This window comes from Epinephelus fuscoguttatus, linkage group LG7, assembly GCF_011397635.1.
Source record: "Epinephelus fuscoguttatus linkage group LG7, E.fuscoguttatus.final_Chr_v1".
Taxonomy (NCBI): Eukaryota; Metazoa; Chordata; class Actinopteri; order Perciformes; family Serranidae; genus Epinephelus; species Epinephelus fuscoguttatus.
In genome coordinates this window covers 8,523,142-8,538,700 of record NC_064758.1, presented here as the reverse complement: position 1 = coordinate 8,538,700, position 15,559 = coordinate 8,523,142, and the positions used below count along the sequence as shown (strand labels likewise).

General features: G+C 41.5%; 1 protein-coding gene across 3 annotated transcripts in view; it reads right to left on the bottom strand.

The window, feature by feature from the left end:
* Positions 1-15,559, bottom strand: part of snphb (syntaphilin b) — a 38,371-nt gene that overhangs the window by 17,666 nt on the left and 5,146 nt on the right. For all 3 annotated transcript variants that reach the window (XM_049580329.1, XM_049580330.1, XM_049580332.1), the window contains exon 2: positions 4,541-4,670. In XM_049580329.1, the coding sequence (XP_049436286.1) occupies positions 4,541-4,590 (50 nt within the window). In that variant the 5' untranslated portion in view covers positions 4,591-4,670. The remainder of the gene's footprint in view (positions 1-4,540; positions 4,671-15,559) is intronic.

Genomic DNA, 15,559 nt, shown 5'->3' with positions numbered 1-15,559 from the left:
ACTTACAACTACAAACACTCCTTCTTAAGATGAAGATTCATATACTGACTTTCAGCAAGGAGACGGACTTTTCTGAGGAGAGTGGTATCACTGTTTCATGACAAACTCAGCTGTAGAAGTGAGTGAAAAGCTGTTGAAATGATGATGATATAGTGTAGTTCTATGACACTTGCTGTTTGAGATATAAGACAGTGATACAATTCAAACTGCAGAGAATATCAACATATTATGTGGGGGCTTTATGTGTATAGACAAACAAGTTACTAAGTCATAATGATATTTACCAAAAAGCACTTAAAGTAAATGCTAGCAAGCCGCTCACATGGTTAAAAAATCTAATGTTTATACAGTGGCATGCAAAAATTTGGGCACCCCTGGTCAAAATTTCTTTTATTGTAAATAGTTAAGTGAGTAGAAATTGAACTGATTCTGATTGAACTTCTACCAGGGTCTCAGACCTTAATCAGCTTGTTAGGGGCTATGGCTTGTTCACAATTACCATTAGGAAAGGCTGGGTGAAAATAGAACTTTTTTGAGGTAGTGAGCAAAGGTATGTTTGGAGAAAAAAGTATGCAGAACATCACACCATCTGTAAAAAAAGCTGAAGATGTAGAGAGGCTGGCTTCTACAACAGGACAATGATCCTAAATTCACTTCAAAATCCACAATGGACTACCTCAAGAGGAGCAAGCTGAAGGTTTTGCCATGGCCCTCACAGTCCCCCGACCTAAACATCATTAAAAATCTGTGGATAGACCATAAAAGAGCAGTGCATGCAAGACAGCCCAAGAATCTCACAGAGCTAGATGCCTTTTGCAGGATGAATGGATGAAAATCACTCAAACAAGCATTGAAAGGCTTTTCACTGGATATAAAAAGCATTTAGAAGCTGTGATACTTCCCAATGGTGGTGCTACAAAGCATTGACCATGCAGGGTACCCAAAGTTTTGCCTCAGGCCCTTTTCTTTTTTCATTATTTTGAAACTGTAAAAGATTGAAATAAAATGTAATCTTGCTGAAAATATTGGAGAAATGTGTCACCTTTAACTTCATGCCTTTTGTTAAAGATTGGAGATCAGTTCATTATTTCTTTAATATTCACAGCAAATGAAATTTTGACCAGGGGTGCCCAAACTTTTGCATCCCACTGTACAATTAGCAACAGCAGGCAACTTCACTCATCTGCGTGACATATCCTCATGTTTTATAATACCTATATTTGTGCTGCTTCATGCATATATTGTGCAATATTGGCAATGACATCAGAAAAGCCCCTGTGGACTGCTGAGCATATCACCAAAAGAAACATGGAATCCTCTCATCCACTGTCCAATCCCCTTTTCAACGGTGCCATTCCATTGTTCTGTCAGTCCATAAATATGCAGCCCAAACAGTCCCAAAAATGTCCCACTGGAATGAAAGGAAATTGTGTCTGATAGCCCATTATCCTGAAAACAACCGCACATTGTTTGGAAGGGACAGTTCTCTGAAAATATGCCCCAAACCCTCCCAAATGGAAGCACATGGCTAATAATTATGCAAAATGGCATCATCAGAGCTTCCTACTATGGCAAGACATGACCCTAACCCCTAACCCCTAACCCTACTCTGCCTCTGACTGGCTTACCGTGATATTCTTACCCTAAACCTAACCAATTCATCTACCAGCCAGATTGAGTCTTTGCATAAAGTGCGATAACAGGAGGTGGCTGTACTACCAGAACTTCTAATGCCTAAATCTAACCAACCCAAGCAACAGCAACGAGGACTAGCCAGAGGCAGAGTCGCCATAGTAGGAAGGTCCGATTACTTCATTCTGCATAATGTTCTACTAACCCTAACCAATCTCACTCTTCATGCCTAAACCTGACCAACCCAACCAATGAAGGAAACAAGTGCTAGCCAGTTAGAGGCAGAGTAGCCATAGTGGGCAGGGCTGCCATTCTGCATAATAATTAGCCATGTGCATCTGTTTGGGAGATAGCTATTTCAAGGAAAATGCAAGTCGGAGCAATAGGTGTTTGTTTTCAGGATACCAGACTGTCGGAAAAATGGCCTTTGGGTCCAATGGGATATTTTTTATTGAGGTGTGAGAATTGTGAGCCACCCCCCTCTCAACCACAATCTTTGCTACCTTGTAGGTCCTCCTTACAGGTGGGCAAAAGTAGTTATTTCTGTAATATAACCTGATCTTAAGTAACAGTATGAACAATATCAAGCAGCTTGTGCAACTGAAATGACTCTGTACATTATTGGAGGTGCTGTAAAATCAAAGTTCCGATTTATTATTGCTGCAGTTGTGGTTGATACAGACCCAAATCATCACTGTGGCAAAACTACGTTTTTGCTGTTGCTGTAAGTTTGAGAGGACTTCTTTATTTGTGGAGAACATGTGTTCTCTTATTCACTGTGCACAATGGCAGTCACAATTTTTTTTTTTTTCACCAAACTGTATCGGCAATTACCTCATTGTCATCAATAATGTCCGTCCTCCCACAGAACGGCGACTCCCAAATATCAGCAGGGATAGGAGTCATTTTCAAAGTTAGTAACTTGATTAAATGGTAATACTCCTAGTCACAAAAGTAGGACCTGGGTTACATCACTCTAAGATTTTTGGCCAGGACTGAGTACCTGCTCTAAGACACTTGATAAACACAACCAGGCCCATCACACTGCAATATGCAATGACGGAGGTAAAAGGAATACTTTACCCACCAGATCATTTTTTGTACATCAGTTTCTAGGGATGTCCCGATCCGATCGGCGCAGATCATGTTATTTTTACAAAATCGGAATCGGTAATAAAAGATCAGAGGAATCAAAACAACAACAATGGCCAGGTTTTTCATCTATGTTGTTCACCTCCAGACACTGAGGTACCTCCAGACACACCCGCTGGTGCTATCAGCCAGTGGGATGGCTCAATCGGCTGAGCCCAGGTAGACCGGCCCCTACATTATGCCGCTCCTGACAGTATGGCGAGAGTCGGCATTTCACACCGCTCAAATTCCGTGCAACAGGTGCGCTTCCCTGTGGAATATCATCCATCCGGCTACCGGCCTCACCTCTGAGATTCCGCCACGGATATCAAGGGATCCTATGGAGCCTCCACGGCCGAAACAACGCTGGAGCGTTACGGCATTCACCCACGGTCCCGTGAGTTGGCAAAAGCCGGGGGTTACTTTCCATTTCATTATTCCTTATTTGGAACCTTAGGACCGGGTTGATTTATTGTTTTGAAACTGAACTGAGTCACAGCAAACAGTGGATTTTCTTTACCTCCTTGGTTGCGGAAAAACCTGGGGTGGAGTTTCCTTTTGTTTAGCGAAATGTATGGATTGAACTGAATTGAACTGTGAACTGTGAACTGTGTGTTATTTGGAAATCCCGGAGTGGAGTTTTTTGTTTGAACTGGATTGAACTGACTGAACGGAGCGGAACATTTCTTTTTTTGGTGGAAAAAATATATACTTTCTTGAAACTGATTACTGTTGTATTTATATTTTTGAAAAGTGAGTATAATTCTTGTGTTCTACAGAAACCAGGTAAAAACAATTTAATTTTGGTGTTAAGGGACCTGTTTATGGGTTTTATGGTTTCTTTGTGGGGTTTGACTGAGCTACAAAAGATATAGGCCTAATTTGTTTGTTGAAGACAAGAAGATATTGAATTTGTTTACCTTTTGTGCTGCTGAACTACAGATATGCTTTTTGGATACTACTTAAATAAAAAACAAACATTATGGGACAACTTGGATGCATTTTTTTTCTTTCTTCATGCTTTGTAAAGTATCGGATTGGACTCGGTATTGGACTCAGTTTCAAAATAAAGGACTCGTATAGGATCGGATGCAAATAAAATGTGATCGGGACATCCCTATCAATTTCCCATCTGTATTATGTCGAATTTGTGAAGAAAATTTTGTTTTTGTCACGTGTCTAGGGTGAACGAAGAATCCAAAACCTGATTCTGCATAAGCAATCTCATGCACAGATGAGCTGTGCACCTGGGAAAGCGTGTGTGATTGAACTCTGTTCAATGGGATGCACGAACAGAGTTCAAACACACACACTTGCCCAGGCATGCTAATCGCACATGGAAGTGTTTTGAGTAGCATAGATTTTCGTGAAAATGCATGTGTTTGGAAATACTGAGCATACAAGTGGATAAGTGGGACTTGGATTGTACTGCAAGAGTTTGTAAACAGAGGCTTTGATTTTGTTTTGTTGTTGGTAAACGTGGCCCTCTATGACTTTAACTCATCAAGGATTTCCCCTTTTTTGGATTCTTCATTCACTGTGGAAGCACACAAGAAAAACAGCATTTTCTTCATGAATTCAACGTAACACAAGGGAAGTAATAAATGATGACAAATGTAACAAATGATATTTTGATGATTATGTTATTATATATTAAATATTCCTTTAAAACCTTTCTTCTCTAGAGATACTTCTTGTGGCTATCCTGTAGCTATCTTACTGAATATCCAAACACTGACATCGTAAAACAAGTAACGTGTCCTTATTGGCTACCTACCGGCGAGAGCCCAACGCAGACCTCCGATTGGCTGGAGCAGGGGCAGACATGGGGCCAGACAGACCTCTTGCGCAACCTTTTGCTTCTTTTGTCAACTGGTCTCTCTGTTCTTCAGCTCAACACTGAGAGGCTGGAGGGAAACAGAGACATGACCAGTGAGTGACCACACACACACACACACACACACACACACACACACACACACACACACACACACACACACACAAATAAGGAATGAGTTTTGCTGACTGTCTCTGCGTTCAATGCCTCAGCATGCAGCATGGTGCTGCTGACTCAAGCTGACACTTACTTGGCAAAGACAGGACATCAGGGCTCAGCAGCCAATCACCTCTCAGCCATTCGGGAGAACTACCCAATCATCACTCATTTGCCTCATCTCAGGCGAAATACCAGTGAGAGTTGCTGAACTGAGCAAAGTGAAGTGACATTTGCATCTGCATCTGTATGTGAGGACACACATCTGTGTGCTTCGTTTGTTCATGTGTGTGACCTCATGTGAGGGTTCCCATTTGCCGCTTTGAGCACTCAGACACACACATGGCTGTGTGGATGCAGGGAGATGAGGACAGATTGTCTCATAAACATTTCATCATTATCCCTATCAGTGAGATAACACATCTTATTCTGGAATTATGAAGCTGGAAAGGCCAAATGTAAATATGTTCTGTCACAGCCATGGTATTTATGGTGTATGTAATGAAGTCCTGCCAGTATCTGTTGGGAGACAGAGAGGCACACTGAGAGTGAGAGACAGAGATAGAAGGAAAAAGCACATGGATGGGCAGAGAGGAGGATAATTTGCATTGATAATACATCACACAAACAAGTTCGTGTGCCCCTAAGTGCCAGGTTTGTGTATGTGTGTAAATGTGAGGCGCCTGCTGTAAGTCACCTTCCTGCTGTAACACCTCCACATGCTGTGTTGTTTCTCTGCCATAGACTTTGGCCAGTGTAAAAATTGTCAAACTGGTTTGATATTAAGCCAGACAACAGACCAGACCGGTGTACTGAATTATACCACTATTTCAGCTTTTTTTGAGAGACTAACTCTAGTATGTCTTGTCACACCAAAAAACACAAGAACCTCCTGGTAAACAAACACAACATGCACCATTCGCCCCCTCCCACCTCTACTGAAATTTGATCTCCATTAATTAGTATGTTTGTTAAACAGAGTATTATTTTAATCACATTGTCATTGTTTATTACAATTGCAATACAAGTTGAATTTAGCGCTGTGATGCTGTCAGTACAGGTTACTGATGTAGGCTACTTTTTAATTTACCACAATGTGTCGTAATGAGAAATGTTGGTTCAGCCGGTTTGCATAAAAAAATCTAACTGGTTAAAGCTTGTATATCAGACCAGATCAGCAAAACCTGAAACTGCTGAAACTATCACAATACCCTGACATGAGTACATATAACAGGTAATCTGAAATAATCATGCTACTCTGGCTTCACTGTGCTCCTGATGGTATTTGCAACAATCCACTGGGCCTGAAGAAAAACAACCAATCACAGCTAAGGAATGTCTAAAGCCCTTTCTACACAGAGATCATGTTATAGGGCCGCCACAAAGTCCATTTTTATGCCATCTTTGCATTTTTACACAGAACCAAACAATGGCCACTCCAGTGTGTGACTTCAGACAACGTGTTGGCATGCGTCCCTGTTAAATGGTGGCTGATCTCGTCCTCTGCTGGGAGAGTAGCTCCCAGACCTCATTGTTTTATTTCCGGACATTTTTGGCTGTTGTTCTTCGTCTTTGAGTTAGCCACTAGCTGCTACCAGCTACTTTTTAAATATCCCACGGTGGGTCATACACATAACATGTTGTCAAAATCATCACAACTGTCCTGTTGGCTGTCCATTTTACATACATTGTTTTAGCGCTGTTACTACCTCTGATGCTGGCTTACATGGGGGACAACTCTGTGCCCCCATTCTGTGATTGTGCCTTGGCGTGAAATTCCCACCTTATAGAGGCAGCGTAAAAGGGGCTTAGCACTGCTCGTGCTCACACTGAATACACAGCTCACCTCCCCCGCCCATGCTCTTATTCGGTCAAGTCACTCATATTTTGGTTTTGAATCCTTTCAGGTCCCAAAGCTCTCTCTACCTCAGAAAAGCTACTCCGATGTTTACTTGTTTCTTTTTAGCTTGCTTTTCATTGTGGGTCTTCCTCTGTTTACTTGTCTTTACCGTTTCTGCTATTGTTGGCTGTGCAGCAAGGGCACGAGCAGTGATTGACAACTGTGTTAGAGACACCTCCTGGCTCTGACTGGTTATTTTTGCTAGTAGATTTTTGCAAATGCCATTAGGAGCGCTACGAGGAGGCAGAGGAACATGTTTTTTTTTCACATATTACCTGCCTCATGTACTACTGTCAGGACATATCAACAGTTTCAGCAAGTATTACATAAAGTATTTCTTTAATAATAATCACCACCTGTATCTTGAAGTGAAGTGGATTATATTATCTGTGATATTTATCCAAGTTTATTAAGTGTCACTTCACTCACAGTACTTAGTTATTTGACCACCATGTACTGTTCAAAAAGCCTGACAAAGAACGACACACAGTGTCCATGGTTTGCATGCCTCTCCTTACATGAAGGCAGGTTCAAGTCATATTAACTGAGGTTTAAATGAGCCATGTATTTACAATGTTATCTAAAGTAGATTTACATTTTTTAAAAATAAAAGTTTAGATATAAACAATGAAAGTTTTGTCGAGGAGCCAAATATTTTTGTTGAAGGGCTGGATCATAGTTGTAGAGACAGTTGATTAAAATGATGCACATCATAACCTCTCAACCACAACACACAGATTCACTGAGTGACTTTTATTTTTGAGAGAAACATTTCTACGCTTGGACAATATATGATTTTTTGGGGGGCTGAAGTGGCTAATATTTTAACGAACATTTGTGTGAAATCCAATCAAAATATATTAGAGAAATTAGTATTACTGCCTCGTGGTTGAATGCCTCCGTGAGCCCGTCAAATTGCAGTTACAGCTTATATCCATGTCTGTCCAGACTCAAACGTTGCCATGACAGTAGGCAATGCTTTAAATATGGATGTTGCTGCAAAGAAGCAAGAAATTCTGTAACATGGATGCTTCACACACATCCTCAACCCAGCAGCACAGACCATCTATACAACCCTAACCCTAAGATGGACACCCAAGATTAGTGTCACCATCAGTATCTGACCAAATGTCTCCCCTTCTGTTCCTGAATTATGATGCTGAGTCATGGCCAGAAACGTGTTTCTGTAGAACATTATGATGTTGCAGTGAAGCTGATGTTTGACCTTTTGGACTTAGAATGTCATCACTTCATCATTTTATTTTTTTTCATAATTACCTTCATGACCAAATCATGCTTGGTGAGGTCACAGTGACCTTTGACCACCAAAATCTAATCAATTCATTGTTAGGTACAAGTGAACATTAGTGCCAAATTTAAAGAAACTCCCTTGAGCTGTTCTTGAAATATCGCGTTTATGAGAATGAGACAAACTCAAAAACATAATGCCTCGGGCCACGGCTGTTGCCGGCATAGAGGCATAAAAATCGAGGCAAAAGGCTTCGCACAGCCAACAAATGTAACACTGACCAGTCACTCAGTGAATGCACAATGACACAAGCTGGCTCAAATACATCACAGCCCACATTAAGAAAACACTCTCGCTGTGTTTTTAACAAACCGTGTCTTAATGAAAAATAAATAATAACAAAAATCTGTTATTACCATTGGCTGTGACACTGCAGATGTCACACTGGGTCACAGCACCACCTGCTCGCTCTCTTACTACATCTCCACGTACAATCCTCTTGCATTAATATGCATGGGGAAACACACACACACACACACACACACACACACACACACACACACACATGAATGCACACATGAAGACACACATGTCAGACAGGGTTGAGTGCTGCACATTTTGTTCAGCTTGCGTGTGTTTAGTTAAATCCAGAGTAAAAAGGCCTAATTCCACCAAATCCTGTTTAATCAATGTTTTTTTGTCCAATTCCAATTAATTATCAATCTGCTTAATCCATTTATAAAAAGGTGATGTAACAAACTGTTTCAATAGTGAATCAAAGAGATGAGATGATGAAGATGAAACACAGGATGCAGGAAACATGAATGGGAACAAGCCTGCAGCCACTACTTAAATTTGATTGTCTGCTGGAACTGTTTAGATCAGAGCTACAGGCAACAGATTGATGACTGATAGATATCCTTCACATGCATTCACTTAAGGGAAAAAAAGGACAGAATAAGATCACAGTCATGTCTATTTGTCACTGAGATTTAATGTACAAATGACTTAAGTATGACTTGGACAAAAAGTGTATAAATATTCATTGTCAATTGTGTAACATAGTTATCATAATATTGTAATACTCTGCAGAGTGTGACATTGGCCCGAGAAGGCTGCATGATCTCCAGCTCTGGCTGCTGTCATAACAGATGAAACCACATCACGGCACATCATACAGGATTTATTAAGTTACATAACACCATCCCCAACCACGAACAGCCCGAGTGAGGTAGACACATGCAAGCAGCTTCTCTGCTGACGAGACGGAAACACAGACGTAGAGAAGAGAGATCGGCAGTGAGAGAGGGGAGGAAGAAGGGGAGAGGAAGGAGAGGAGAAGGGAAAGCCAATGAGATGAAAGGAAGAGGCGGCACGTGTCAGGGACCTTGTGAGGGTGAGGAAGTGGAGAAAGACAGGAGGAGTAGGAGTAAATGAGGAAAGGATGTTTGATGGATAGAGAACACCACTTTGTCAAGTGTGATAATCTGGACGCACACGGAACTGTGAAAAGACATGATTTTACACACACACAAACGAACACACAGTCATTGTTCGTCCCCCTGTGTATCTGCAGCAGAGGAGACACTGCGGTTTCTCTCATGAAAGACAGTGTGCCCTTGCTATCCATGATGATTTGACCTTGACTAATCTTAGTGTATTTCAAAAACAACTGTTCTGCACAGCTGGAGCATGGAGGTCCATATACTGGCTGCCGAAAGTAGACAAACAGTGACAGAGTTGACAGGACTAAACAAAACACAACGCGAGAAAAGAGTTTGATGCAGAGACTCAAAGGGTTAATAAAGCCCCCCCCCATCAGGACAGAGCAGACTGCAGTGGTAATGCAACTCACGACTTGCACCCCATAGGTTGAGCAGAGTGGGAGAGGGAGGGGGTGTGTATCTGTGTGTGGGAAAGTGTGACTCACTCCCACCAGCAACACTCTAGAGCCTGCTTGAAATCTCTGTGCGTTCCCAGCCGACAAATGCTAGCAAACAGAGGTTTACAGACTGTTAGACAGCCCCGGGGTCGACAACACTGAGTCACTGCTGTTAATGCAGGAGATCCTTTCAACACTGAGTGTGTATATGGCTGTGTGCTGCTGAGTGTTGCTCATCCAAAGCCCCTTTGGTCCTTTCCAACACTTCTCCTGTCTGGGCACCGATCAGTGAGAGGCACTGAATCACGGAAGAAAATGCGATGTTTTCTACCTAATGTGTGTGTTACCTGTGTCACCATGTCTGTGTTCATGTTGTGTTGTGCAGAGATGATCACTGTGCTGAGTCAGGGTGCTGTGCTGAGTTGTACATCAGCATATACCTCGCTGACCATTTGCTGTCACCATTCATTGTTTACAGTTTTACATAACGGAGATGCTGACATGTCACTTTCCTTTTACTGCTCCATTACAATAAACGTAAATTGCAGGGCTATGAGATGTTTTGGTGCATAGTGTTACTTTTTCTAGCCGAAGAAACTATACTATTAAAATTGTATTGATAACATTACAGATATCAACCTCAGAGTATTTTATGTCAGATTTTGAAGGAATAGCGGGATATTTTTGAAACTACACTATAATATACTACAATAGCATGCTCATGTCTGTAAACTAAATATGAAGCTAGACCCAGGAGATGGTTAGCTTAGTTTAGCTTACTATTTGAGGCAGGGTGGAAATAACTAGCCTGGCTCTGTCCAAAATTTAAAAATCTGCTTTAAGTCCAGATGAAACAGCATTTTGAGATCTAGCTTCAGTATAAGGATGTATTTCCAAGTGAAACAAGATAGGAAGGTGGAACATACAGTTGCATGCAAAGGTTTGGGCACCTGTGGTCAAAATTTCTTCAACAAAATGGTTAAAGGGATAGTGCACCCAAAAATGAAAATTCAGCCATTATCTACTCACCCATATGCCAATGGAGGCTCAGGTGAAGTTTTAGAGTCCTCACAACACTTGCGGCGATCCAAGAGGAGGGTGGGTAGCAACACAACTCCACCTAATGGAGGCTTATGGCGCCCCAGAATAAAATGTCCAAAAACAAAACACATAATTGAAACCACAAAATATCTCCATACTGCTCGTCCATTGTGATCCCACTGTCCTGAAGCGCAGACATAAAAAGTTGTTTGGAAAAACATCATTTGAACTCTGTTTTTAGCCTCACTGTAGCCTGTAGCTCTAACGCCTCTCTGTACACCGCGTTAGGTGAAGTTTTGCTGCTACCCCCTCTCCCCTGATCTCTGCAAGTGTTGTGAGGACTCTAAAACTTCACCTGAGCCTCCACTGGCATATGGGTGAGTAGATAATGGCTGAATTTTCATTTTTGGGTGCACTATCCCTTTAAGTAAGTAGGCGATGAACTGATTTCCAAAAGGCATGAAGTTAATGGTGACACATTTCTTCAATATTTTAAGCAAGATTACTTTTTAATAGTAATTCTTTACAGTTTCAAAATAACAAAAATTGAAAAGGGCCTGAAGCAAACATTTGGGCACCCTGCATGATCAGTACTTAGTAGAACCCACTTTGGCAAGTATCACAGCTTCTAAACACTTTTTGTAACCAGCTAAGAGTCTTTCAATTCTTGTTTGGGGGATTTTCACCCATTCATCCTGCAAAAGGCTTCTAGCTCTGTGAGATTCTTGGGCTGTCTTGCATGCACTGCTCTTTTGAGGTATATCCACAGATTTTAAACAATGTCCAGGTCAGGGGACTGTGAGGTAGTCCATTGTGGATTTCGAGGTGTGTTTAGGATCATTGTCCTGTTGTAGAAGCCATCCTCTCTTCATCTTCAGCTTTTTTACAGATGCCGTGATGTTCAGGCAAAAACCCTTGTTGTGTTCACATCAAACTAGAAAGACAGACCGCCATGCCGCCACGCTTTGGCGAAATCAAACTTTAGGATGCTATACCACACTGACAATTAAATACAATTCTTAGTAACAGAACTTAACAGTTGATAAATCAGTTGACAGAACAAGTAATTTAATTTTGATAAACCAATATAGTCCAGTCAAACACAGCACAACTGGGTGGCCCTAATTCACGTCCCCTGCCTTCCTAGCTGGTTAGCTTGGATGCCAAATCCAAAAAGTAAAAGTATCTGAATAAAATAGAGAATTTAGTAGTGTGTGGACACATTTGTTTGCTTTCACTGCCAGCTCAGCAAAGTTAAAGTACCAAATAATCATAAATAGTGCCCTGCAAAGCAGCCATCTTGTGGTGAAATATGAATGAATGCTCATTTAGACTATTAGTATAGGCTCATTCAGACTTTATAGGCTGTTTTACCTTCATTAAAAGCCTCAAATATGTTTTGCGGCTCCACACATATTTCTTTTAAATCATTTCTGATAAAAAAAATGGCTCTTTTGATAGTAAAGGTTCATGCAGGCTCATCTCTATTCCTGTACACAATGTCTTTAAATCCATAACTTGAGAAGCTTTCATCTGATTTAAATAATACATCTGTGAGCTGAATGCAGCGCTGCATCCCTCCAAGGCAGAGATTCTCTATCTGACTAAATGATGATGATGACTCATTCTCTTATCCTGATAGGCTGCACAGTCAGCAGCTTCTATTAGCATCTGCCTGGGAAACATTAAAGTGTGACCCACCATTTGTGGTACTTTAGGTGCTATAAATACTCACAACTGTGCGAGAATAAGATGAGGTTAAAAGTTTAATTGCGGAACTGACATATTCTATAGTGTATGGTGTGTGAAAAGTTTAGGTGAAATGAAATCATTAAAAGAAATGAAAAAGCACTGGAGCTTGTGTTGGTGACCATGTTTGTTCGTTAGCTGTTGCCAGGTTTGGTCCCTGTGGTTCACAGCAGGACACGTGGGACTCCTCTGTTTCATATCAAACACAGAGGTCAGTAAGTTACAGATAAAAGCTGCATCTACTGTATTTAATGCCAGTGCTAGACTTAGCACATTCAGCGATGTGCTAAATGAACAACTTTTCTAACAAACAACAACAGTAACCAATGCAATCATGTGACCAATGTGCTGACGGGAGTGAACAAGGAGGCAGTCCCAAGCGGTCTTGTAAGGGGGCAGGTTGGGGTGGTGGATTGGTCACAAAAACGCAGACTTTTCCCCAGGACATTCCCCTGGAGTCGTGTCAACTTAGAGTCATTTTTAGGTGCATCCTCACCGTGTTTCTTTCCTTAAGCCTAACCACAGTGACATTACTTGCCTAAACCTAAAAAAACTCATCCGTGTTTCTTTTCCAAAACTGTAACTTTACATTGTTATATATCTGTACGCTAAGGATGTAATGTTGTTCATGAGGCACTAATTCGTAGGATATCATACAAATAGTTCTAAAGAATATGCTCACAAAACACAGAGAGAGGGGAAGAGAAGTTGGAAGGTGGACCATTGTAGGCAATGCTTCTATCAGTTATTAGCCTTACAAACAGTAGTGACCTGGATGTAACTCCAGTTCTGAGCCCTCTTACTACAAGCCAAGCTGGCCTCAGTCCTGTGTGGCTGAGATTCCACAGGGATTCGAGCTGCAGGGGCGAGGATTTTATATATCCTAACTGGGCGCTGATTAAAAAAGATCTCCCCCCAACACACACACACACACACACACACACACACACACACACACACCCCTGCACACAAAATACTAGGATCCTTAAAACTAAAGCATCTAACTGGAATTCAGCCTTCTTTTTTTTATTTTAAAGATATTTTTTGCCTGTAATGGACAGGACAGTTAAGTGTGAAGGGGGGAGAGAGAGGGATGACATGCAGCAAGGGGCCACAGGACTCGAACCCGGGCCGCTGCGGCAACAGCCTTGTACATGGGGCACCTGCTCTACCACTAAGCCACTGACGCCCTGGAATTTAGCCTTCTGTTAGAAGATTTATTGTGTCTACTACTCACAAGCTTTTTTTGTGGTAGTGACCACAGACTGAGCCATTATAAATATATTATCATGGATCTTTTATCAATACTGACAGGAGCAAAGTGTTTCACTCATTGTTTTCTCGCTCAATGTTTCACTCACAAATTGGCTTTAGGCCAGTTGAAACTCTGTGACACATAACATCAGTCTAACTAGCATCACACTAAACACTACTCTTTGATCGCAACACTACTGGGTAGTCTTTAATGTGTTACCATCAGAAACAAACGGTTTATTATTCCACACCACTCCACCTCTGCCAGTGTGTCACCAAATAAAACATCCCCTGAAAGTTGTTATGTCTTGTCATGTCATTACAGACTGCATTATAAAAGGGTGCCGGTGATCAGAACATCTGGGTCATGCTGTTCTGTGCATTATCATGTTCATTGTGTTTCCATTAATATACCCTCAAAGTCTACAATGTATTCTGTTCTGCTTTTGTGTCCTAGGGCTGCCTGAAAGCAGCAGGAATAGAACGATGGCCTCTGGTTTGTTTTTTTCCTGGTCCCAGTGATCGGCACATCTGGGTGATGTTAGCATGTGTTGGATGTGTTTCCATTCTCATCCCCAAAAACTTTGGAGCAATGCTGGCACACAGTCCCGTTTTTATTAACAACTCTTTCTCCACTGCTGCTGTAGCTGACCGGCACACTGGGAACCAGCAGGTGGGTCTTCCAGCTCCATAATATTAATTGGCATAGTAACTGACTCGCACATCATTCCATATGTTGTGCTAACCTCAACATTTGTTTGTTGTATTTCATGTCACAGGCCCACAAATACTGATCCATATCTCATGATTATCAGACTTTGATCCTCTGCCTGACCCTCCCTGTGTCTAAGGCTATGCATTTATTTTAAACAATCTACCTTACATAATAGTTTTATATCATCACCCTATTATTAATATCAGCAGGGGATTTTAATACAAAGTGGTAACTACTGTGTGTGAATGCATGAATGGGTCAGACCTGCAGCACTGGATTTGAAATGAACTGTAATAAACTGGAGCTTCTGTGCTTTGATCAGCTGCTGTGAAACAACATGACCCTCATCCATTTCAAATGAACATTAGTTCTTCTGAGCTCATTTTGGTGAAAGTAACACAAAAGTAGTGCCTTTGCAACTCTATTTGCCAACTGCTACCATTTCAAGTGGACTGTGTACATAGTGCTCACACTAATCAAACTGGACTTTGTGGTCAAGTTCACTGAGATCCAGGCCCAGGTCCTTGATGTGAAAAGCCTGGTCCTAATCCTTAACGCCTTTTCTTTTGTAAAAACCAAACATACTATTTAAAAATGCTTCCAATAAAGCAAGAATTTAATTTTATTTTTGAGGTCTCTGTGTCATGCACCTGATTGTGATCTACCAAGCCAGACTGGGCTCATTATTGCCCCCTGAGGTCAGAGGGCAGGAAACACCCACTGCAACTGTGGCTACTGAAATCTCCAGTGTGGCAGGTGTTTATCCCCCATCAGCCACAAGGGGCAAATAAAGAGCCAACTCAAAAGCAAAGCAGTAGCAATGCCAGGCAGACTACGTCTTTATAGTACTGTCCCCTGCCAGGATGACAGAATCCAAGCTGCCACATAGAGCCAAGTGGTAGTATTTGAGCTCCAGTTGCTCACTGAGTCCTAAAATTTCAGTGAGTTTCACTGTGGATGAACTGTATGCAGCGCATGTACTGTTTGCACATTTGTCAAGCAACCAAACTGGC